This window comes from Oncorhynchus tshawytscha, linkage group LG09 (genome assembly GCF_018296145.1).
Source record: "Oncorhynchus tshawytscha isolate Ot180627B linkage group LG09, Otsh_v2.0, whole genome shotgun sequence".
NCBI lineage: Eukaryota > Metazoa > Chordata > Actinopteri > Salmoniformes > Salmonidae > Oncorhynchus > Oncorhynchus tshawytscha.
Window position 1 is genome coordinate 38,168,482 of NC_056437.1, and position 25,662 is coordinate 38,194,143.

Genomic DNA, 25,662 nt, shown 5'->3' on the forward strand with positions numbered 1-25,662 from the left:
TATGCATCTCTCTCATACATAACCAAATATTCCACATTGTTGGTATGCTGACTGTTGAATTGGAATGGATGAATACATTTAGGGTCAGGGGAAAAATATACACAGTACAATGAATGACATGAATGTTACTGCACTCCAACCGCTAGGGGTACCATTCCAATTCTCCACCTCTCCTGACAATTCCCAGCCACATAATGCAGGAAAACTGTAATCCGATCACCTTTACTCCACACACAGAGACGCATACAAAGCGCTCCCTCGCCCTCCATTTGGAAAATCTGACCATAACTCTATCCTACTGATTCCTGCTTACAAGCAAAAACTCAAACAGCAAGTACCAGTGACACGCTCAATGCGGAAGTGAAGTGAATGCCAAGCTACAAGACTGTTTCACTATCACAGACAAATGTATTTCCCGGAACTCATCAGATAGCATTGATGAGTTTACCACATTAGTCACCGGCTTCATTAATAAATAATTGAATGTGGCAGAGCTTGCAAACTGTCACGGATTACAAAGGGAAACCCAGCCACAAGCTACCCAGTGACGTGAGCCTACCAGACAAGCTAAATGCTTTCTATGCTCGCTTCGAGGCAAGCAACATTGAACCATGCGTGAGAGCACCAGCTGTTCCAGATGACTGTGTGATCAAGCTCTCCGTAGCTGATGTGAGTAAAACCTTTAAACAGGTTAACATTCCCAAGGCCGCAGACAGATTACCAGGACACGTATTTAGAGCATGGGCTGACCAGCTGGCAAGTGTCTTCATTGACATTTTCAACCTCTCCCTGATCCTGTCTGTAATACATGCATGTTTCAAGCAGACCACCATAGTCCCTGTGCCAAAAAAATACCAAGGTAACCTGTCTAAATTACTATCCCCCTGTAGCACTGTAACCATTAAATGCTTTGAAAGGCTGGTCATGGCTCACATCAATACTGTCATCCCAGACACTCTGGGCCTACTCCAATTCGCATACCGCCCCAACAGATCCATAGATGACGCAATCTCTATTGACTCCACACTGCCCTTTCCCACTTGGACAAGCGAGAATGCTGTTCATTCACTACAGCTCAGTGTTCAACACCATAGTACCCTCCAAGCTAACACTAAGGTAAGGACCCTGGGACTGAACTCCTCCCTGTGCAGGTGGTGAGGGTAGACAACAACACATGAAAACATCCATCACGCTGATCCTCAACATGGGGGCCCCTCGGCTGCGTACTTAGTCCCCTCCTGTACTCCCTGTTTACCCATGACTGCGTGGCCGAGCACGACATTAAGTTTGCCAACGACACGTCGGTGGTAGGCCTGATCACCGACGACGATGAGACAGCCTATAGTGAGGAGGTCAGACACCTGGCAGTGTGGTGTCAGGACAACAACCTCTCCCTCAACATCAGCAAGAAAAATGAGCGAGGCTGTAGTGGAGCGGGTTGAGCGTTTCAAATTCCTCTGTGTCCACATCGCTAAGAATCTATCATGGTCCAAACATACCAACACAGTTATGAAGAGGGCATGACAAGGCCTCTTCCCCCTCAGAAGGTTGAATAGTTTTGGAATGGGCCCTCAGATCCTCAAAAAGTTCTACAGCTGCACCTTTGAGAGCATCTTGACCTGCTGCATCACCGCGTGGTATGCCAACTGCTTGGCATCCGGTAGTGCGGATGGCCCAATATATCACTGGGGCTGAGGTCCCTGCCCTCCAGGACCTAAATACCAGGGGGTGTCAGAGGAAGGCCCTAAAATTGTAAAAGACCCCAGCCACCCAAGTCATAGACTGTTCTCTCTGCTAATGCATGGCAAGTGGTACCGATGCACCAAGTCTGGAAACAACAGGACCCTGAACAGCTTCTACCCCCAAGCCATAAGGCTATTAAATAGTTAACCAAATAGCGACACTGATTATCTGCATTGACCCTTTTTGCACTAACTTTTTTGATTCATCACATTCGCTGCTGCTACGGTTTACTATCTGTCACTTTATTCCTAGTTATATGTACATATATACCTCAATTACCTCTTCACATCGACTCAGTACTTGTACTCCTTGTCTATAGCCAAGTTATCATTACTCATTTTGTATCTATTATTATTTATTATTATGTGTTTTATTTTTCTGTTCTTTCTCTGTCTTTTTCTCTGCATAGTCCACACCTGTTGTTTAAGAAGCATATGTGACCAATAACCAATAACGTTTGAAAATGTTATTGATTTGATTTTGTCCCGGCAGCCACATTAAGCCTTCCGGTTTTCGATTTTTGCCTTAAAAATAAAAGTCTGCGGTAAAACGTTATGTGTATGATACAACATCTATATTTTTTGCAGCTTTGCATAGTGAATAATGTTACAAATATGTAAAACCATTATAACTACTGGGGGAAATCTAAACGCAAGAGAATTATAAGATAAATAATATTTTAAGGTGGAGCACATTGAGAAATAGTAAATGAATGTAAAGAACACAGCCAACTGGTAAAAAACATGACAATTAAAAAAAAAATCACTATTTTGATTGTATGATTTATGTTAATTTCTCCTGCTTTTGTTCAAAGATGCAATTTTGAAATGTAATGTTTAAGAAAGTCTTACTGTATTCGTGCTGTATTGCACAAACACATTGCACTGCCACTGTACAGGAATAACGATCAATAGTGTGTCCATAAAACCTGGGTCCAGTCTACTCACTAGAGTCTAACTTGTCCTGGTGAGCACATCGCTATTTTACGAGGCAATAATACGTCACACAAAAAACGTAACCACATCCCTGCTGCTTTCAGTCCAAAACCCTGTCCAAGATGCAAACATTTTGATGAATTGCGACCAGGGTGGGTTGAAGAATAGCGCTGTTAACCTCCTTGATAATCGTTGATCGGCTATAGGCATAATTGGGGTGATACTAACCTATAGCACTATGATCTTACTAGTGTACTGCCGGAAAACATTTTTATATATGTATATTTGTCTATCCAAAACGCTTGACCTGGTGCATGTTTTGGCACCTAATGCAGGCTTTGGGCTGATTTAAATGTCTGCAGCCCGCTCATAATCAATACTATAACGTAGGTAATTTACACGTAGCAATGCAAGTCAGTTGTTTCCATTGTTTCTTTGAAGCAGTTAGCTTTTCACCTAACACCTGCTAGGGCAAGACAAGAGTGCAAGTCTGTGGAATTGTGTTTAAGTTCACACAGTAAACTCAATAGAAAGCTAATATAGTTCATTCATTGTTTTGGCATTTAGATATAGTCCTAAATTAGTCAGTCAGCAGAGTTAAAGTGACAGTACAGAAGTATGATTTAGACATGAGTTCGCCGACCTCACAGCCTACGAGTAAGTGCTGTTACCGAGTCTTTCTGTTCTGGCCTTGGTGGACCTCATCTGCTACTTTAAAGAGAGAGGCTTGAAGAGGGGATTGGCTATTTGGTTTTCTAGGGATTCTAATGATTATACTGGACCCTGGTTTTATGGACACACGATCGATGGGTTTGCGTTTACAGTGCAATATTTGTACCGTAGTGTCTAATGGCTCCATTTTAAGTCGTTTGACGTTATTTGTCAGGCCAAATGCATGTTTTGGCACAGGTCAAGGCTGGCCTTGGGCTGATTTAAATGTGTGAAAAGCACAACTGGCTAATCATTAGATTAATCTAGGTCGTTAACAGGTATGGCAGTCCATCATTGTTTACATTGTGTCTTTGAAGTAACTAATCACCTATCGGCCGACAGTGTATTGAATTGCAGTGAATGGAGTGGGTGGAGTAAAAAGTGTTGCTGGGCATTAAATAATGATCATATATAGATTCTACAGACCCTAGTGAGTAATCCCAACCCCACGTTTACTTTGGCACCTATAATAGTTTTCTATCTATACGTATTTTGTGTATTGCACATGGGGCATTTATTTGACCGTGAAACATGTTTTAAAACCCACATTTAATGTTGCTTAAATATGAACAAATATGAATCCTTGTTAATGTTAAGACAATTTTTTAAATATATCATGAATACATACAGGTTAATTACACTTTTTCTACTATTACACGTGGGACTTTTATTTTGAGAATTTTCGAAATTCCGTGACACTGAAGTACTTTTTTAGTGTTGCTGACGAGACTCTGATCCCAGCCGCACAGTCAGTGGCTACTGAAGAAGGTGTCTCGTCCTCTGAAAAAGGTGAGATTTAAGCCTTGTAAAGTTAGTTCTTGACCAGTTATCTAAGGCATGTTTGCAACTACCAACATGTAAGTACGCATTTGCTAACTTTAGCTTGCTAGCTAGCTAGACATAAAGCTACTCCACTGTTAGTTAGCATGCTAACACATATAGAACAAGTCTGGATAAGGTCAGTTAATAAACATATTTTTAGTTATACATTTGTACAGTAGCACGGTGGTTAGTTGCCTAGCCAGCTAGCTGTTTATTGTTATCAATGGGTTGTTGGCACGTTGTTTAACAAAATCTAACGCTTTATGACGAAACCCTATTTATGTTTGTTGTAACCTGTAACGTTACATGCTCCCCCGTCTCCGGCTTATCTTGTGTATTTTTGGTTGTTGCAGGCGTCATACATGATAACGTCAGCTAAATAACCAGCCAAGCTCCTGTTATGTTGATGGCTTAGCTAGTAGCTACAATCTGTCATATACAGGTGAGGTATCCACCTCCTGCTCGAGGGGGGCTCAACCAGGGTTTAACATAATATACTGACGGTCTTGTTTTGAGTGCACATACACACTCACAGTCCTCAAGCTGCAGCCTGCAGGTGAATGGTTTCTTTGTTTTGAAGGACAAGCTGGCCTACCTCAATTTCATCTGGGGAAATGTCCAGTGACCCTGGAGTTAAATGACAAAATCAATATTCCGGAGCCACAACCTGATGTACATAATCTGCACACTGTAGACAGGCTACACACAAACTGCACATGACACACAGCTTTTAATAAAGGGATATTCTACTTGGTTGGTGAAGTACGTTGATGGCATTGCAAGTGAGATTTATGATTTCATTCAAAGTCACTCCATATAGTTTTAGTCACTGCCAGGAAAGCTTTCTGGTGATTAACAATAGCAAGTAAACCATCTCAAATATAGGCTAGGCACCATTGTCCCCATGGGTCGTTCCATGTCATTTCAGCAATCCATTACACCCACCATCTGATTGTTCTAAAATCATTTCTGTAGTTAGAAACAGATCCGATTAGCGTTCTTGCAACATTATTTTGTTGAAATATACTTTGATCTCAGATAAATTAAGCTAATTGATTACATACATTATTATTTACAGAATTCATATAATACCCAATAAATATAGTGCCTAACATCCAATTTGACCAATTTTTTTTCGAACAATGAGTAAGACCGAAGAAAATGGTCAAAAGCCAACCACAGACCCCTCCCCCCACGGCAAACCCACCCCAACAGTAAGTATACAGTACCAGTTCTCTATGTCTGACAAATAGTATGGAGCTGTGGCTCGGATTATTGTTTCTTCATCCTATGTAATGTATTTATTTGTGAATTTGGGTCCTTAATAACACCTGGAACAGCACCATCTAGTGGTCCAAACCTGGTAATATTAGGATGCAGGATGGAACATTAAATTACTAAATTCAGCAAAAAAAAGAATAGTCCCTTTTTCAGGACCCTGTCTTTCAAGCTGACAAGGTGAAAATCTGTCGTTCTGGCCCTGAACAAGGCAGTTAACCCACCGTTCCTAGACCGTCATTGAAAATAATCATGTGTTCTTAACTGACTTTCCTAGTTAAATAAAGGTATAAAATAAATGTTTTTAAATTAAACATATTATTATTATTTTTTAAATCGGCGCCTAAAAATACAGATTTCCGATTGTTATGAAAACTTGAAATCGGCCCTAATTAATCGTCCATTCTGATTAATCGGTCGACCTCTAGTAACAACACCTGCACATCCAACCTGCGGGACAGGTACAGGATAGGAACAACAACTGCACAACTTACACCAGGAATGCACAATCCCTCCATCAGTGCTCAGACTTTCTGCAATAGGCTGAGAAAGGCTGGAATGAAGGCTTGTAGGCCTGTTGTAAGGCAGGTCCTCACCAGATATCACCGGCAACAACGTCGTCTTTTGGCACAAACCCACTGTCGCTGGACCAGACAGGACTGGCAAAAAGTGCTCTTCACTGACGAGTCGCGGTTTTGTCTCACCAGGGGTGATGGTCGGATTTGCATTAACCGTCGAAGGAATGAGCGTTACACCGAGGCCTGTACTCTGGAGCGGGATCAATTTGGAGGTGGAGGGTCCGTCAGGGTCTGGGGGCGGTGTGTCACGGCATCATCGGACTGAGCTTGTTGTCATTGCAGGCAATCTCAACGCTGTGCGTTACAGGGAAGACCTTCTCCTACCTCGTGGTAACCTTCCTGCATTCTCATCCTGACATGACCCTCCAGCATGACAATGCCACCAGCCATACTGCTCGTTCTGTGCTTGATTTCCTACAAGACAGGAATGTCAGTGTTCTGCCATGACCAGCGAAGAGCCCGGATCTCAATCCCATTGAGCATGTCTGGGACCCCCCCAGAAATGACCGGGAACTTGCAGGTGTCTTGGTGGAAGAGTGTGGTAACATCTCACAGCAAGAACTGGCAAAGCTGGTGCAGTCCATGAGGAGGAGATGCACCTCAGTACTTAATGCAGCTGATGGCCACACCTGACACTGACTGTTACTTTTGATTTTGAATTTCCCTTTGTTCAGGGACACATTATTCCATTTCACATGTCTGTGGAACTTGTTCAGTTTGTTTCAGTTGTTGAATGTTATGTTCTTACAAATATTTACACATGTTAAGTTTGCTGAAAATAAACGCAGTTGACTGTGAGAGGACGTTTCATTTTTTGCTGAGTTTAGTTTCTCGGAACGGGGATGACGACGACATCACTGAATTCGCTGGGCATACATTACATTGGATGAAGAAACAATACTCAAAGCCGCAGCTCCATACTACTTGTCAGACATGGAGATCTGATACTATTTACTCGTTGTTGGGGTGGGATTGATGTGGGGGTCCATGGATGGCTTTTGACCATTTCCTTGGATTCCTCATGTCTAACTCATTGTTAGAAAAATGTTAATCCAAGTCACATTGGATACTATATTTATTGAATATGAAATGAATCCCATAAATGAAAATGGCCAATTTTGGGTGCAATCAATTAGCTTAATTTTTCACATTCTATTTCAACAAAATAATTTCAGAATGATAATTTTATCTGTTTATAACAACGGCAACAATTTCTGAACAATCTGAGATGATGGCTGGCAATCCTCTTTCTTGTGCTTTTTGAGGTGGTACAACCCCCACCTAAACCTTATGTGTTTGCTGTGGTAGAGCTAAGCTGATGCCCAACCCTAACCTCTGTTTTTACAACAATCAGCTAAGGCTACATGGGATGTAGGTTACGCTCAGCACAGTTTAGCATACTTTTAGAATCCCAATGCAGTGAGCTTGGGAAGCACCTCCATGTCTCCTTCCACTATAATGTGTGTAAAGTTGACCACACAGTGAGTCTTGTTGTCCACGGTGTATATGGGGTTGGAAACATTCACGTGAATTGTTAGCTTCAGGCTGCATTCTCTTTAGCCTAGTCCCTATCTTTGTTCCTGACCACATTGTGTTCTCTGAGCTCACACAGCAGTGTCAGCAGCATCACACTGAAATATTGATGCTGTGTCTGCTTTCTGCTGTGTAGTGATGGGTCCTGTTACCTACAAGTCACTCTCTATTGCTGTATGTGCATATTATACTGGGCAGTACTGGATATGGCCCCCCTGTAACAAGTCACCTTGTTCCTCCATAGGTAGGGTTGCAAAGGGTCGGAAACTTTCTCTTGTGGAATATTTTGGTTGAACTATCCGCAATTCAATGGAATTGCAACCCTCTGCATGCACAGTGCATTCTTCCATCACATGTACAGCTGATTCTCAAGATCTTGCACACTAATGAGATGCTATTGAGCCCACACAACTACACTGTCTAAGCCAAGGACTACATGCTTTCTGGTAAGTTTTTATTACAATGCTAGGTGGGGTGAATATATTTTATATTAACTAGTAAATAGTAGCCTACAGCAAAGTGTGTTTAAATCATTTCTAACTTGTTAACAATTTCTGCTAGTTAGTTTTTGCTACCATGTGTTTTAGCTTGTTTGAGCCTGCTAACTGAGTGTTAATTCACCTGTTTCCATACATGTTTCAATTTAAAACATTTGTCTTTAGTGATGCACCAATATCACATTTTTGGCCAATACCGATATTTTCCTTGCCAAAAAAACCTATACCGATAACCGATATTTAAAATTGTTGCCTTCTTTTAAGCAGTCTAGTACAGTTAAATAGTTAACACACAGATAAGGGACTGCATCTCAGTGCAAGAGGCGTCTCTACAGTCCCTGGTTCGTATCCAGGCTCTATCACATCTGTCTGTGATTGGGAGTCTCATAGGGCGGCGCACAATTGGCCAAGCATCGTCCAGGTTTGGCTGGGGTAGGCCATCATTGTAAATTACGAATTTGTTCTTAACTAACTTGCCTAGTTATATAAAGGTTACACACACACACCACACTGACCCAAAAATTATTAGGTTGGCATTTGCATATGTCCCCATTACCAGTAAAAAAAACATAACTATTTCTGTTACTTGCTGTGCTGTTTCGTTGTTCATTTCTTCAGTCGTTAATTTCTCAACCAGGATTTCTATGGAACGCCGTTTGGGTCTTTTCATGTCAAAAAAGATGCTTGTTAAATAACACTCTTTGACGTGTCAAATAAGCTTGTTGACCAATCAGGATCTGAATATGACTGCACGTCATATAATAATTTAACGCATTCATTAAACACGTTCCTAAATTGGGTAGTTATTACACTATCACTCGTATTTCATATGTCACAACGATTCATCGACACATATGCTATAATGCTGGTAAAGTTGTCTTGCGCAGCTACAGTGCTGGTCATAAAAAAGCGAGCTAGCTCATGGATACAAACAATGTTCTTCTCCAAAAACATACCAAACTGACATCTGTTTCAGTAACTATATAGCTAGGTGTCATCGTCTAAAATAACCCTAATTTACAAGACGGTTCTTATTTGATTAATGGTGATCGGACCAATCTATGTGAAGCTAGCCACAATAGTGGACTTTGCGGTTAGCAAGCTAAGCCTAGCTACCCCAGAAGTTGCAGTTAAACAAATTATGCTTTATTACACATCATTCGTGGCCGGTGTTGGCTTGTTTACAGACTTCTTTGTACAGCTTTGACAGTGCTACTGTATCTTTTTTTACACGCAAAGACCCAAATGGCATTCCACGCTATTACTGTGTAACTCCGGTAGAGCAACATCTGAAAAATAGCTCACTTGGTAGTGTGTACCGGCACTTAACCAGTCGACGAAAGCCAACATCACACACGACAGAGAACGGTTGATTGTTAAGGGCAATTAATTCCATTATCTTGGTTTTAATGGATTTTGCCTTTGAGTTGTCTCGTTGACATTTTCTTACTCTTTCAAATGACTGCTGCTCGAAAACAATGGATACACTCCACAAGAGAGCCAAGGAAATGGTTAGGTATGTGGAGTGTCATGTTATAGCAGCAATCTACCTCACCAAGAAAAGTGAGAAGAATAAGAGCACCACATTGAAGCTGCCCAGCAACACTCGTTGGTGTGGTGTTGTCATCATGTTTGACAGTCTCCTGGAGGGGGAGGAGTCTCTCCAAGAAATGGCCATATCAGTCTGCCGATATGGACAGCCCCATCAAGAGGATCCTCCTGGATGATGTATTTTGGGAGAGAGTGGTAAGCAGCCTGAAACTCCTGAAACCTATAGCAGTAGCCATTGCACAGATTGAGGGAGACAATGCCATCCTGTCTGATGTTCAGACTCTGCTTGAAGTTGAAAAAGAAAAAATCCATACTGCCCTGCCCATGTCACTGTTGCTCCAAGCAGACGAAACTGCAGTTCTGAAATACATCAAAAAGTATGAAGACTTCTGCCTGAAGCCCATACACGCCGCAGCGTACATGTTGGACCCCAAGTATGCTGGCAAGAGCATCCTGTCTGGTGCAAAGATCAAGGCTTATGGTGTCATCACTACAGTGTCTCGCCACCTTGGCCTGGATGAGGGCAAGGTTCTTGGCAGTCTGCCGAAGTACACTTCCAAGCAAGGGCTTTGGAATGGAGATGCAATATGGCAGTCGTGCCAACAGATCTCATCAGCCACCTGGAGCTCAACTGGTCCTTGTTTGGGAACACGCACGCAACAGGCTGACCAATACAAGGGTTGACAAATTGGTGGCCATCTGGGCAAATTTGAGGATTTTTGAGCCTCACAACGAGCCATCCTCAACAAGATTGGAAAGTGATGAGTCTGATGTTCAAGAGGTGGACATTGAGGAGGTCCAGGGAGAAGACATAAACGCCTTAGAGGAAGACAACCAAAGCTTTAGTTTCTAGACTGTCATTTTACAGATGTATGTTAAAAGGTTTTTGGGAAATGCGATGGATCATTGGGGATTATTCAATATTCCCTTTTGTTGTTCAGTGAAATCATCCCGTGTGAAGAGTCAACTCATTTAATTAAAGTTAAATTTGTAACTTAATTGTTTTTTAGTTTTTTTTCTATTGGAAGGATTTAATCATTTGCAATTATGTCTACTTATGATAAGGTAAGAGGTTTATGTTTCTGTCTCCATATGATATGGTAAATATATCCAATAAAAAAAAAAACATCTCCATTCTAAATGGTATTAATATTCATTTGCATTAATTCCCATATATTCCCAAGGAAAGTTCCCACCTCTGAATATTCCCTAAAATGTGCAACCCTATCCATAATGCATGGGGTTGATTATTATAATTTTTTTGTCCAGGAATGGAGCTTGTTTGATTGGAGAGCAGTTCTTAGGTCTGAATGTTCTCAGTGTTTCTGGGCAGGATTGGCTTGTGTACGGACTTGCCTCCTTCCTGCTGGAACATCAGGGGTTTGTGGGGGGTGATTCATCTTGTATGTATAGTTAAATGTGGAAAAGCCCATGGACTTGAATAAGTGTGTGTAAACCTCAATTCTATCCAAAAACTGCATCGACTGATTGCTTGTTAAAACTGTGGCCATGCAAGCCTTATTTAGAGAAGGTGGTAAAGGTGTAAGAGTAAAAAAACAACACAAAAAAACACAAACAACAACATAACTATAGGCCTAGCTCAATGTCCCAGATGGTCTCAGTCTTCCTCAATTTCATTGGTGTGTGAACAACACTAAAAATGTAATCTTTTCCCACCAGCCAGCTCTTATAAGTTCTCTCCAGCCAGGCAGCTAGATGAGTCAGCGGAAGGAGCGCCGCGGGATCCACGTGGACCAGTCAGAGCTGCACTGCAACAAGGGCTGTGGTTACTATGGCAATGCCGCCTGGCAGGGCCTGTGCTCCAAGTGCTGGCGGGAGGAGTACCAGCGGGCCCGACAGAAGCAGATCCAGGAGGACTGGGCCCTAGCTGAGAAGTAAGGAAGGAACACTCCTAGTCCTGGATCAATGGGTCTTAAACTTGGGGTGGGGTGTGATGATGGAGGGGTCCATAGATAGTTGGTGAGATGACGTAGGATGAAATGTAGGCCCACTTGTGAAACGTTCTAATCAATTGCGATATGTTGTCAGTGCTGTGGCGCATTCCTTCCTCAGTGGCAGGGTAGATACTTTTACATCACAAAGTTTCATGTGGGATGCCTCACTATGTTGGAATGTCAACATTCAATCCCAGGTCACTGGCCAGCAGAGTTAACAGGCAAGCTGGTTTGTCTTATCCACATGGTATTCTACTGTAGCAGAGGATATGTGCCTATAAGTATTCACCCACTTGGATTTCTTATCATTTATTCTGTTATAAAGTGGGATTCAAATTAATTTGTCATTTTTTTGTCAACGATCTACACACAATCTATTTTCAAAGTGGAAGAAAAGTTATAATTTTGTATAAAGATTAATGAAAAATAAAACTCGAATATACCTTGATTAAATAAGAATTCACTCCCCTGAATCAATACATGTTAGAAACACCTTTGGCAGTGATTAAATCTGTGAGTCTTTTTGGGTAAGTCTCTAAGAGCGGAAGGTGCTCCCAAGTGGCACATCAGTCTAAGGCACTGCATCTCAGTACAAGAGGCGTCACTGCAGTACCTGGTTCGAATCCAGGCTGCATCACATCTGGCTGTGATTGGGAGTCCCATAGGGCGGCGCACAATTGGCCCTTCCGGGTTTGAACGTGGTCAAGGTGTTGGGGATCATGGCTAGGACAGCCATTTTTAGGTCTTGCCATAGATTTGCAAGCAGATTAAAGTCAACTGTAACTTGGCCACTCAGGAACATTCACTGTCTTCTTGGAAAGCAACAAGTGTAGATTTGGCCATTAGTTTTTGGTTATTGTCCTGCTGAAAGGTGAATGCGTCTCCCAGTGTCTGTTGGAAAGCAGACTAAACCAGGATTTCCTTTAGGATTTTGTCTGTGCTTTGCTCTATTCTGTTTATTTTTATCCTAACAAAAATCCTTAGTCCTTGCCGATGATAAGCTTACCCGTAACATGATGAGGCCACCATCATGCTTGAAAATATGAGGTGGGACTTAATGATGTATTGGATTTGCCCCAAACATAACGCTTTGTATTCAGGACACAAAGGTAAATTCTAAAATCATAATTCCACTTTGACATTATGGGGTATTGTGTGTATGCCAGTGACCATAAATCTACATTTAATCCATTTTAAATTCAGGCTGTAACAACACGAGCTCATGTTGTGAACGTATCTATATGTATAAAACAACATCATGGGTAACTCATCTTTGATTTTGTGGGACCAAGGCACACATGAATAGAATCAACCTGCATACATCGATATTTAATACAGATATTCAAATATGATTACATTTTAACTCATAAGCTTTTGACCTTTTCAACTGCTCTATTGAATGTATCAAATGTTTGTTTGGCGCTATTCACACGAGCTATGGAGAACTCTAGTGAAAGAACGTCAAGGACGTTTTGTAGCCAATGAGTTATGCTGAGCTTATGTGGAGGCTTCCATCTGGTCACTAACATCCTTTTTGCTGCAGTCAGTTCAGACAACCATACTAGTTTGTGTGCTACTGTGAGAGTCAGTGAAGAGTCATCATTCACCAATAATATATTGGGGAGATGGGGAATGGGAACACCAACTATGCTCGATAGAGACCTGTCAAACTGGGGTAGTCCCACATCATATGCATGTAAGTTCCAATATTTATTAGAGAATAGATACAACAGACCATTTGGAATAGGAGCAAATTTAAATTGGCAGCTTTTCCGTGTAGTCAAATAAAATATGTCAATTAATTTGTAGTGTATTAGTTGATGATTTCAAATTTCGGGAAGACTTTAGGATATTCAGAAGGTTTATGAATACTTTGTTCAGACCATGATAGGTTTTCCCTCCCAAAGGTAGGGAGTTATTTCTAAATATTGGTGTTTGGGTATGCCATTGCACTTCCCAATTACCAAGTTTTTCAATTTGTTGCCAGGTCTGTATTGAGTGGTTGATGATTGGTCCAAACTGATTACGGCAAAACTTAGGAGATAAAGAAGAGAATTATACATCTTTCAATCTAAATGGTGACATTATATTTTCCTCTATTTCTAACCAAGGAAGACCTTGTATCTTGATCAAACTATTTCTTAAGTGTGCTGGAGCACAAGAGACAAAGCATATAACTTGAAGTCGGGTAAACCTAGACCCCCAAAACATTTGGGTTGCTGGAGTGTAGTCATTTTAATTCTGGGATGTTTCCCTTTCCATATAAAATCATATATTTTCCCAGTACCCGAATGGCGTGTGCAAAGGAAAAATGCTACCAAAGAAATGTAGTCTAGGCAAGACATTCATTCTATCGAAATTCAACCTGAAGAAGGTTAGATGAAACCGTTTGCTGTAATTGCAGTTGTGACTGGTTTGTAGTTCTTCTAAACAATTTTTATCTAGAGGGAATTATTATTATTTTTTTTCAATTTCGTGGTATCAAATTGGTAGTTAGTCTTGACCCATCGCTGCAACTCCTGTACAGACTCGGGAGAGGCGAAGGTTGAGAGCCGTGTGTCCTCCGAAACTCAACTCAACCCAGCCAAGCCACACTGGTTCTTGACACAATTCCTGCTTAACCCGGAAGCCAGCCACACCAATGTGTTGGAGGAAGCACCTTGCGACCGTGTCAGCGTGCATTGCCGCCAGGCTCGCCACAGGAGCCGCTAGTGCGAGATAAGACAAGAACATCTCTGCCGGCAAAACCCTTCCCTAACCAGGACAACGCTGGGCCAATTGTGCGCCGCCCCATGGGTGTCCCGTTTGCAGCCGGCTGCGACAGAGCCTGGACTCGAACCACGATCTCTATTGGCACTGCGAAGAAATGTTGAGAAATGTTTTTTTTTCCACTAATGGCTCCAATGATAGGGCAAATAGGAGGCTGGACAGCCTTGACGAGTTCCCCGTTAGAAGGCGAATTGTGAGGAGCATTGGATACCCGTCAAGACTATTGCATAGAGGGTAATGTAAATTATTTTTAACATGGTTATAAACATTTAGCCAAATCCATATGATGGGTTCGGATTTCTAAACTTTAAATGTTGTCAATCATCAGTTACACTAGAGACATGAGGAGTGCCATAGTCTAGGGTCTACACCAGAAGTTAATGGTTATCTGTAGGGGGAATGTATATGGTGGATGCATTTAAGCTTGGAATGTTTTATCTTTTTTTAATTTAACCTTGATTTAATTAAGCAAGTCAGTTAAGAACAAATTCTTATTTACAATGACAACCTACCAAAAGACAAAAGGCCTGCGGAGACTGGGATTAAAAATGTAAAAAATAAATATAAGACTAATCACACATCATGACAAGAGACAACATTACATAAAGAGAGACCTAAGATGACGACAACATCAAGGCAGCAACACATTACAACACAGCATGGTAGCAACACAACATGGTAGCAGCAAAAAACATTGTACAAATATTATCGGGCACAGACATCAGCACAAAGGGCACGAAGGTAGAGACAACAATAGATCACGCAAAGCAGCCACAACTGTCAGTAAGAGGGTCCATGATTGAGTCTTTGAATGAAGAGATGGAGATAAAACTGTCCAGTTTGAGGTGTTTGTTGCAGCTCGTTCCAGTCGTTAGCTGCAGCGAACTGAAAAGACAAGCGACCCAGGGATATGTGTGCTTTCGGGACCTTTTAACAGAATGTGACAGGCAGAACAGGTGTTGTATGTGGAAGATGAAGGCTGCAGTAGATATCTCAGATAGGGGGGAGTGAGGCCTAAGAGGGTTTTATAAATAAGCATCAACCAGTGAGTCTTGCGACAGGTATACAGAGATGACCAGTTTACAGAGGTGTATAGAGTGCAGTGATGTGTCCTATAAGCACTGGTGGCAAATCTGATGGCCGAGTGGTAAAGAACATCTAGCCGCACAAGCACCCTTACCTGCCGATCTATAAATGATGTCTCCGTAATCTAGCATGGGTAGGATGGTCATCTGAATCAGGGTTAGTTTGGCAGCTGGAGTGAAAGAGGAGCGATTACGATAGTTTAACCCAGTCTAGATTTAACTTTCGCCTGCAGCTTTGATATGTGCTGAGAGAAGGACAGTGTACCGTCTGGCCATGCTCCCAAGTACTTGTATGAGGTGACTACCTCAAGCTCTAAACCTTCAGAGGTAGTATTCACACCTGTGGGGAGAGCGGCATTCTTCTTACCAAACCACATGACCTTTGTTTTGGAGGTGTTCAGAGCAGGGTTAAGGGTAGAGACAGCTTGTTAGACGCTAAGAAAGCTTTGTTGTAGAGCATTTTACACAAAATCTGGGGAGGGGCCAGCTGAGTATAAGACTGTATCATCTGCATATAAATGGATGAGAGAGCTTCCTACTGCCTGAGCTATGTTGTTGATGTAAATTGAGAAGAGCATGGTGCCTAGGATTGAGCCTTGGGGTACTCCCTTGGTGACAGGCAGTGACTGAGACAGCAGATTTTCTGACTTTATACACTGCACTCTTTGAGAGAGGTAGTTAGCAAACCAGGCCAAAGACCCCTCAGAGATACCAATACTCCTTAGCCGGCCCACAAGAATGGAATGGTCTACCATATCAAAAGCTTTGGCCAAGTCAATAAAAATAGCAGCCTAACATTGCTTAGAATCAAGGGCAATGTTAACATCATTGAGGACCTTTAAGGTTGCAGTGACACATCCATAACCTGAGCAGAAACCCGATTGCATACCAGAGAGAATACTATAGACATCAAGAAAGCCAGTCAGTTGATTATTGACAAGTTTTCCCACCACTTTTGATGAACAGGGCAAAATAGAAATAGGCCTATAACAATTAGATCAGCTTGATCTCCCCCTTTTAAACAAAGGATGAACCATGGCTGCCTTTCAAGCAATGGGAACCTCCCCAGAACGGAGAGACAGGCTTGGCGACGATAGGGGCAGCAACCCTGTACTGAGTGAAGGAAAGATGATGTGAATGTACTGAGTGAAGAAAAGATAATCACATGTGGCAGGCACTGATAAGGATGGAGAGTTGGATTAGTGAGGAAAGGGTTCGAGGTCAGGCCACCTTAAGGGAGAAGGAACAGTTTATTGCCCGTGTCACTTAATTTCCTGCCTAGCAATAGAGATGTAATGTTTAGAGAGAAGGAGGACGTCACCCATATTGGGGTATATGTAGTACCACTGCTGTTCGATCCTTTGGGCGAATAAACTTGGTTGGAGCTTTCATAGTGTCCGTCAATTTCTTACTCTGATATTTAGAACTTAACACATAGTATACCAGAGGTAGAACCATTCGAGACGGCCAAAGGCCTTTTCCGCATCAATTGGCAGGACTGCACAGGAGGGCAGTATATTAGGTGTAATTTGTATTATATGTAGGGGACCCCTCCGATTGTCTGACGCCAGTCTGTTTGAGACCCATTTGATCAGGTTGTACTAGTTTGGGTAAAATGGTTTCAAGACGTTTGGCTAGAACCTTGGTGTACAATTCCATGTCACTATTTAATGAGGGAGAGAGGCCTATGACTTGAAAAGAGTTGAGTCTTTACCTTTTTTATGTAACAGAGAGATGTCTCTATTGAAAAAGCCCATTTGAATAGATATTCGTAACATCTCTAATAATATCGGACCAAGTTCAGACCAAAAGGTTAAATAAAATTCAGATGGGATGCCATCCCATCCAGGGGATTTACCTCAGTTCATGTCTTTCAATGCATTGTGCAGTTCATTGAGTGTTTATAGGTGCATTTAAAGAGTGTGCATCATCAGAGGAGAGTTTTGCGGTAGATTCAAGCCCTCAAAGGGTCTCTTGCGGTCTGAGGTATTTTGTACTTCAGAACTGTATAATTTTTCATATACATTTTTTAAATAGAAATTGATGGTGAATCATGCAAGAGAACATCGTCAGCCTGAATGGGAACATGACTATCATTATTCCGTAATTTACTCACTAAGAGGAAGCTAGGTCTATTTAAAGTGCAGATAATCAGTTTGTCGGACTCTATGAATTCAAAATTCTGCTCTTAATCTGAGTAAGGAATTTAACTCAGTTTTAATGATTAATTCTCTCTCCGGCGGAGAAACTGTTCTGCTTGTTGATGAGTTAGTAAGAATAGTGGACAACAGTTTGGTTATTATTTTTTTATTTGAGACTTGTTCACAAACTGGGTCACAGACTCTTCGTTGAGGATAAATTCATGTAAATCAGACATTTTTAAAGAGTGAGATTAAATCTCCACCTTGTGGCACGATTTGGAGCATCGGTTGTTGATAATTTGCAAGATCATTAGACACACTACATGACCAAAAGAATGTGGGCACCTGCTCTTCTAACATCTCATTCCAAAATCATGGGCATTAATATGGAGTTGGTCCCCCCCTTTGCTGCCATAACAGCCTCCACTCTTCTGGGAAGGCTTTCCACTAGATGTTGGAACATTGCTGCGGGGACTTGCCACGAGCATTAGTGAGGTTGGGCAATTAGGCCTGGCTCGCAGTTGGCGTTGCAGTTAATTCCAAAGGTGTTCGATAGAATTGAGGTCAGGGCACTGCGCAGGCCAGTCAAGTTCTTCCACACCGATCTCTACAAACAATTTCTGTATGGACCTTGCTTTGTGCATGGGAGCATTGTCATGCTGAAACAGGAAAGGGCCTTCCCCAAACTGTTGCCACAAAGTTGGAAACACAGAATCGTCTAGACAGTCATTGTATGCTGTAGTGTTAAGATTTCCTTTCACTGGAACTAAGGGGCCTAGCCCGATCCATGAAAAACAGCCCCAGACCATTATTCCTCTTCCACCTAACTTTACAGTTTGCACTATGCATTGAGGCAGGTAGCGTTCTCTTTGTATCCGCCAAACCCAGATTCGTCCGCCAGATGGTGACCGCGATTCATCACGCCAGGGAACACGTTTCCACTGCTCCAGAGTCGAATGGCGGCGAGCTTTACCCCACTCTAGCCGACACTTGGCATTGGTCATTGTGATCTTTGACTTGTGTTTAGCTGTTCGGCCATGGAAACCCATTTCATGAAGCTGACGTTGCTTCCCAAGGCAGTTTGGAATTCTGTAGTGAGTGTTGCAACTGAGGACAGGCAACAACAAAAAATTACGCGCTTCAGCACTCGGCAGTACCGTTCTGTGAGCTTGTGTGGCCTACCACTTCGCGGCTGAGCCGTTGTTGCTCCTAGATGTTTCCACTTCACAATAAAAGCACTTACAGTTGACCGGGGCAGCTCTAGCAGGGCAGACATTTGACAAACTGAGCTCCTGAGCGCTCTGGAGCAGGTTTTCATCAAGGATCTCTCTGTACTTTGCTCTGTAAATATTTCCCTCGATCCTGACTAGTCTCCCAGTCCCTAGCGCTGAAAAACATCCCCATAACATGATGCTGTCACCACCATGCTTCACCGTAGGGATGGTGCCAGGTTTCTTCCCGATGTGACGCTTGGCATTCAGGCCAGAGAGTTCAATCTTGGTTTCATCAGACCATAGAATCTTGTTTCTCATGGTCAGAGTTGTTTAAGTGCCTCTTGACAGCACGCTTGGAGTTTGCCATGTGCCTTTTACTGAGGAGTGGCTTCCATCTGGCCACTCTACCATAAAGGCCTGATTGGTGGAGTGCTGCAGAGATGGTTGTCCTTCTGGAAAGTTCTCCCAACTCCACAGAGGAACTCTGGAGCTCTGTCAGAGTGACCATCGGGTTCTTGGTCACCTCTCTGACCAAGGCCCTTCTCCCCAAATTGCTCAGTTTGGCCGGGCGGCCAGCTCTAGGAAGAGTCTTGGTGGTCCCAAATTTCTTCCATTTAATGATGAAGGCCACTGTGTTCTTAGGGACCTTCAATGCTGCAGACATTTTTTGATACCGTTTCCCAGATCTGTACCTCGACACAATCCTGTCTCGGAGCTCTACGGACAATTCCCATGACCTCATGGCTTGGTTTTTGCTCTGACATGCATTGTCAACTGTGAGACCTTATATAGACAGGTGTGTGCCTTTCCAAATCATGTCCAATCAATTTAATTTACCACAGGTGAACTCCAAGTTGTAGAAACATCCTCAAGGATGATCAATGGAAATAGGATGCACCTGAGCTCAATTTTGAGTCTCCTTGGAAAGGGTCTGAATACTTGTGTAAATAAGGTTTTTCAGTTTTTAATTTTCTATAAATTTGCAACAGTTTCTAAAAACCTGTTTCGCTTTGTCATTATGGGGTATTGTGTGTAGATTGAACAATTTGTATTTAATCCATTTTAGAATAAGGCTGTAACATAACAAAATGGTAACAAGTCAAGGGGTCAGAATACTTTCCAAATGCACTGTATTTATTTTTATTTCACCTTTATTTAACCAGGTAGGCTAGTTGAGAACAAGTTCTCATTTACAACTGCGACCTGTCCAAGATAAAGCAAAGCAGTTCGACACATACAACAACACAGTGTATAATTTCCACCTTCTGAACTAGATGCACTAACTGTGATGAATGTAATCTATCCTTGAAAATGATTGGTGCCTAGCGGAATAAAAAGTGTATTCTTTCAGTAGACATCCTTTTTTAATATTGTCCCTGGAATGACAGGACAACCTTAATTTCGAACCCCGGGGGGAATTATTTCATAAAGATATAAAGTATTTGGTTGTAATTGTAATGTTGCAATATTTTATAGGCTAACAATGGTGGCCAACCATCCTCCAGGAGAGCCTTAAAAGGGGCAGTGTTGTATTTTGAGACAGGGTTGAATATGTAAAGAAGTCAATAGGCAGAGTTTTAGCCTAGATTTCTGTCTGATTCTCTACGGTAAAAAAGATCATGCATTTTATCTAATGGTTCCTCACATCATACAACAGTGTAAAAATGCATTTTTGGGCTAATGAATTGAGCTTTTGGACAAGTAAAGAATCTGTCCTACTTGTTCAAAAGCAAATGGCAAAAAAAGTTAATGTCAAGCTCTGCTTAAAGAGAGATTCAATGTCTGATTTCTTGTTACCCATCTACAAATCGCTGCCCTTTATGAGGCTTTCGAATGCTCCCTGGTCGTTGTAGTTAAATCTGTGCCAGAAATGCAATACTTGACTGAGGGACCATACGGCTGTTGTATGTGGGGGACACAGGAAAGGGTAGTCATTCAAAAATCATGTCAACCTCTAATATTTCATACATTTTGAGTCCATGTAAGTTATTATTTTACTACTGAACTAATTTAGGCTTGCCTAAACAAAGGGGGTAAATACTTATGCAATGTCTATTTTAGTCGTTTAATTTGTAAAAATGTGTAGAATTATCTTTTCACTTCGACATTTTATAGAGTATTTTGCAAATAAAATCACAATTACATATGTTTCAATCCCACTTTGTAATGTAACAAAATGTGGAAAAGTCCAAGGGGGTGAATACTTATGATACCCACTGTATATGATAATTGAAATAGTTTTGGGGCGTTAAAGAAATTTCCACATTTGTCTAGCTTTGTCCAACCCTCCCTTGACACATGGTGCCTGAGTTTCAAGTTAGGGGAAGTTGGAAGAGAAAAACTCCTTTATGATAAAGCATTGCATGCATCTACAGTGCCTTCGCAAAGTATTCATACCCCTTGATTTATTCCACATTTTGTTGTTACAGCCTGAATTCAATATTTTATTAAATCGATTTTTTTTCCCACCCATCTGAACACAATACCCCATAACGACAGTGAAGTCTGTGAAAACCACACTTGATGACTCCAAGCTGTAATCGCCGCCAAAGGTGTGTCATGACGTTGCCCTGTTGGGTGAGGTTTATGACCCCCATAAATACCTTTCCCCCCGTTTTCTCTCCACTCTACAGAGTGGACTCTTGGAAAGCCTTTTGTAGATTTTGTAGATGACGTCGCCGAAGTCGAGGATCGGTAGGATAGTCAGTTTTACTAGGGTAAGTTTGGCGGCGTGAGTGAAGGAGGCTTTGTTGCGGAATAGAAAGTAGACTCTTGATTTGATTTTCGATTGGAGATGTTTGATATGAGTCTGGAAGGAGAGTTTACAGTCTAGCCAGACACCTAGGTACTTCTAGATGTCCACATATTCAAGGTCGGAACAGGCAGCGAACGGTTGAAAAGCATGCATTTGGTTTTACTAGCGTTTAAGAGCAGTTGGAGGCCACGGAAGGAGTGTTGTATGGCATTGAAGCTCGTTTGGAGGTTAGATAGCACAGTGTCCAAGGACGGGCCGGAAGTATATAGAATGGTGTCGTCTGCGTAGAGGTGGATCAGGGAATCGCCCGCAGCAAGAGCAACATCATTGATATATACAGAGAAAAGGGTCGGCCCGAGGATTGAACCCTGTGGCACCCCCATAGAGACTGCCAGAGGACCGGACAGCATGCCCTCCGATTTGACACACTGAACTCTGTCTGCAAAGTAATTGGTGAACCAGGCAAGGCAGTCATCCGAAAAACCGAGGCTACTGAGTCTGCCGATAAGAATATGGTGATTGACAGAGTCGAAAGCCTTGGCAAGGTCGATGAAGACTGCTGCACAGTACTGTCTTTTATTGATGGCGGTTATGATATCGTTTAGTACCTTGAGCGTGGCTGAGGTGCACCCGTGACCGGCTCGGAAACCTGATTGCACAGCGGAGAAGGTACGGTGGGATTCGAGATGGTCAGTGACCTGTTTGTTGACTTGGCTTTCGAAGACCTTCGATAGGCAGGGCAGGATGGATATAGGTCTGTAACAGTTTGGGTCCAGGGTGTATCCCCCTTTGAAGAGGGGGATGACTGCGGCAGCTTTCCAATCCTTGGGGATCTCAGACGATATGAAAGAGAGGTTGAACAGGCTGGTAATAGGGGTTGCGACAATGGCGGCGGATAGTTTCAGAAATAGAGGGTCCAGATTGTCAAGCCCAGCTGATTTGTACGGGTCCAGGTTTTGCAGCTCTTTCAGAACATCTGCTATCTGGATTTGGGTAAAGGAGAACCTGGAGAGGCTTGGGCGAGTAGCTGCAGGGGGGGGCGGAGCTGTTGGCCGAGGATGGAGTAGCCAGGCGGAAGGCATGGCCAGCTGTTGAGAAATGCTTGCTGAAGTTTTCGATAATCATGGATTTATCGGTGGTGACCGTGTTACCTAGCCTCAGTGCAGTGGGCAGCTGGGAGGAGGTGCTCTTGTTCTCCATGGACTTCAGTGTCCCAGAACTTTTTGGAGCTACAGGATGCAAACTTCTGCCTGAAGAAGCTGGCCTTAGCTTTCCTGACTGACTGCGTGTATTGGTTCCTGACTTCCCTGAACAGTTGCATATCGCGGGGACTATTCGATGCTATTGCAGTCCGCCACAGGATATTTTTGTGCTGGTCGAGGGTAGTCAGGTCTGGAGTGAACCAAGGGCTATATCTGTTCTTAGTTCTGCATTTTTTGAACGGAGCATGCTTATCTAAAATGGTGAGGAAGTTAATTTTAAAGAATGACCAGGCATCCTCAACTGACGGGATGAGGTCAATGTCCTTCCAGGATACCCGGGCCAGGTCGATTAGAAAGGCCTGCTCACAGAAGTGTTTTAGGGAGCGTTTGACAGTGATGAGGGGTGGTCGCTTGACTGCGGAGATATGGCCGATACTCTCCACTATAGTGCCAATTAGGCTTGGGCGGTGTACTGTATATACCGGGATATTTGGAAATGGTCACGGGATGGTTATTAAATACAGTCAATATTGTTAACTATTTCATTGAAGTTTAAAAAATATATACACAGTACCCAACCAAGTCTCTTATTTTTATTGGTGTCCTTTTAGTAGTGGTTTCTTTGCAGCAATTTGACCATGCAGGCCTGATTCATGCAGTCTCCTCTGAACAGTTGATGTGTCTGTGACTTGAACTCTGAAGCATATATTTGGGCTGCAATTTCTGAGGTTGGTAACTCTAATGAACTTATCCTCTGCAGTAGAAGTATCTCTGGGATTTCCTTTCCTGTGACAGTCCTCCATGAGAGCCAGTTTCAACAGTGCTTGATGGTTTTTGCGACTGCACTTGAAGGAACATTCAAAGTTCTTGAAATGTTCCGGATTGACTGACCATCATGTCTTAAAGTAATGATGGACTGTCATTTTCTTTGCTTATTTGAGCAGTTCTTGCCATAATATGGACTTGGTCTTTTACCAAATAGGGCTGTCTTCTGTATACCACCTCTACCTTGTCACAACACAACTGATTTGCGCAAACGCATTTAAAAGGAAAGACATTCCACAAATTAACTTTTAACAAGGCACACCTGTTAATTGAAATTCCCGGTGAATACATAATGAAGCTGGTTGAGGGAATGCCAAGAGTGTGCAAAGCTGTCATCAAGGAAAAGGGTGGCTACTTTGAAGAATCTCAAATAAAACACTTTTGGTTACTACATGATTCCATATGTGTTATTTCATAGTTTTGATGTCTTCACTATTATTCTACAATGTAGAAAATAGTAAAAATAAAGAAACCTTGGAATGAGTAGGTGTGTCAACTTTTGACTGGTACTGTACATTTGGCAAATTCAATTTACTTTAGGGGAAGCTCAGCATATTGGACTTGCCTATTGGACGCGCCACCTATGACACAGTAATTTTAAAAAAAAACACCAGCGGTGTGTCTTGTTAGTTAAAAAGAATAGCTTAAAGTTAGTCTAATCACCAGTTGTTCCCTTTGGTCTACCGCAGGCTGCAGAGGGAGGAGGAGGTTGCCTATGCCAGCATCCAGGGGGCCCAGTCCCAGCCCCAGGCACAACCCCAGGCCTCTTTGGCGCCCTTCTCCAAGTTCGAGGAGAAGAAGACCAATGAGAAGACACGCAAGGTGACCACTGTGAAGAAGTTCTTTAGTCCCTCGTCACGGACAGCCCCCAAGAAAGGTACTGACTGCCTGATTGACTCTATAAAACAGAAGACAGTTCTGCTTTCCCTTTGATACGTTAAAGCCGGAGTTATCTCAATGGCATTTCTCCAGTGCAGTTTCTGACACACACACACACACTCTTTCCATCCCAGCGTATCAGCCTAGTACTTGTCTCATCAGCTCACTTCTTTGGAAGTGATCCCCGGAGGCTCTAAAGCAGGGCATGTTAGTGATTTGAAGGTCTTCTGTGCCCACCAAGCCCATTACAGCCTATTATAGCCTGGGTTATTTAGTGATGCCCTCTATTAGCCTCACTGTTAGGCAAACTCCCATAGCTCCTATCTGTACAATGGCCCCAGGGGTATCGAGAACAATGTGCAAACTTCAAAGTTCCTTTTATTTTTGCAGACTTAAATATTTTTTTCTTCATTCAAAAAGGTGCCCTATCCCTCTGTCTTGATTGTCATTGACGCCTCACTCGTCGAGATTGTGACTTTGTCTCATCACATTTCACTTTTGCTTTGCAGTAATAGCTGCTGTGCACCATTCTCTATTGTTAGGTCATGTTTTTAACTGTTTTCCATATCCTTTCCAATCCCTTCTATCTCATTGATACCCTCTCATCATAACACAATGGTCCCAAACCAAACAATCTCTCTCCTTCTCCATCTTGTCTGATCCCCTCATTCCGTACTTCTGTCATCGCCAGTGTTTGTTGATTCATGAATTTATTGTCGTCCATTATTCTCCATACCCATTCCACCTTCACCCACCTCTCTCAAATCCCATGTACCCATTCTCTCTTGTATGCCATTCTGGTACCCTTTATCCCTGTTTCCCGTGCCCTGTGGCCCCACTTGGCCCTACCATCTCATTCTCAGCCCCCACTGTGGGAGAGGAGAAGCTGACAGGCCTCAGGGACTGGAGAGGAATGTTTACTCCCCCTTGGGAAATGGGCTCTCCCACCGAAGGTAATCATTCCTACCATTTGAGAGGAGATTTGCATTGGATAGCTCTCCCATTTTAATCCCTGTAGTTTTAAAACCAACTAGGAAACCATAAGGCCTTAACTAGTGTAGTCGACTTATAATTACCCTCCAACTAGGTAGCATTAAGAAGTACCAATAGTCTCACCATAGTAGCACCCGCTCAGTCTGATTGGCTGAGAGACCTGTCTATCAAAGTGACTCCGCTGCTCCGGTTGGTT

General features: G+C 42.5%; 1 protein-coding gene across 7 annotated transcripts in view; it reads left to right on the plus strand.

Moving 5' to 3' along the window:
- The first annotated feature begins 4,067 nt into the window (after positions 1-4,067).
- The window catches only part of LOC112257923 (RAB guanine nucleotide exchange factor (GEF) 1), a 34,509-nt gene continuing 12,914 nt past the window's right edge, over positions 4,068-25,662 (plus strand). For 3 of the 7 annotated variants that reach the window (XR_002954659.1, XM_024431864.2, XM_024431868.2), the window contains exons 1-4: positions 4,086-4,178; positions 11,329-11,543; positions 24,284-24,471; positions 25,337-25,426. Coding sequence is in view for 6 of the 7 variants with exons in the window: in XM_024431864.2 (XP_024287632.1) it covers positions 11,365-11,543; positions 24,284-24,471; positions 25,337-25,426 (457 nt within the window). In the remaining variant the exon portion in view is untranslated. Of the gene's footprint in view, positions 4,179-7,844; positions 8,047-11,328; positions 11,544-24,283; positions 25,427-25,662 lie in introns of those variants that run through there. The other 4 variants (XM_042326862.1, XM_024431867.2, XM_024431869.2 and 1 more) reach the window with 4 other exon arrangements.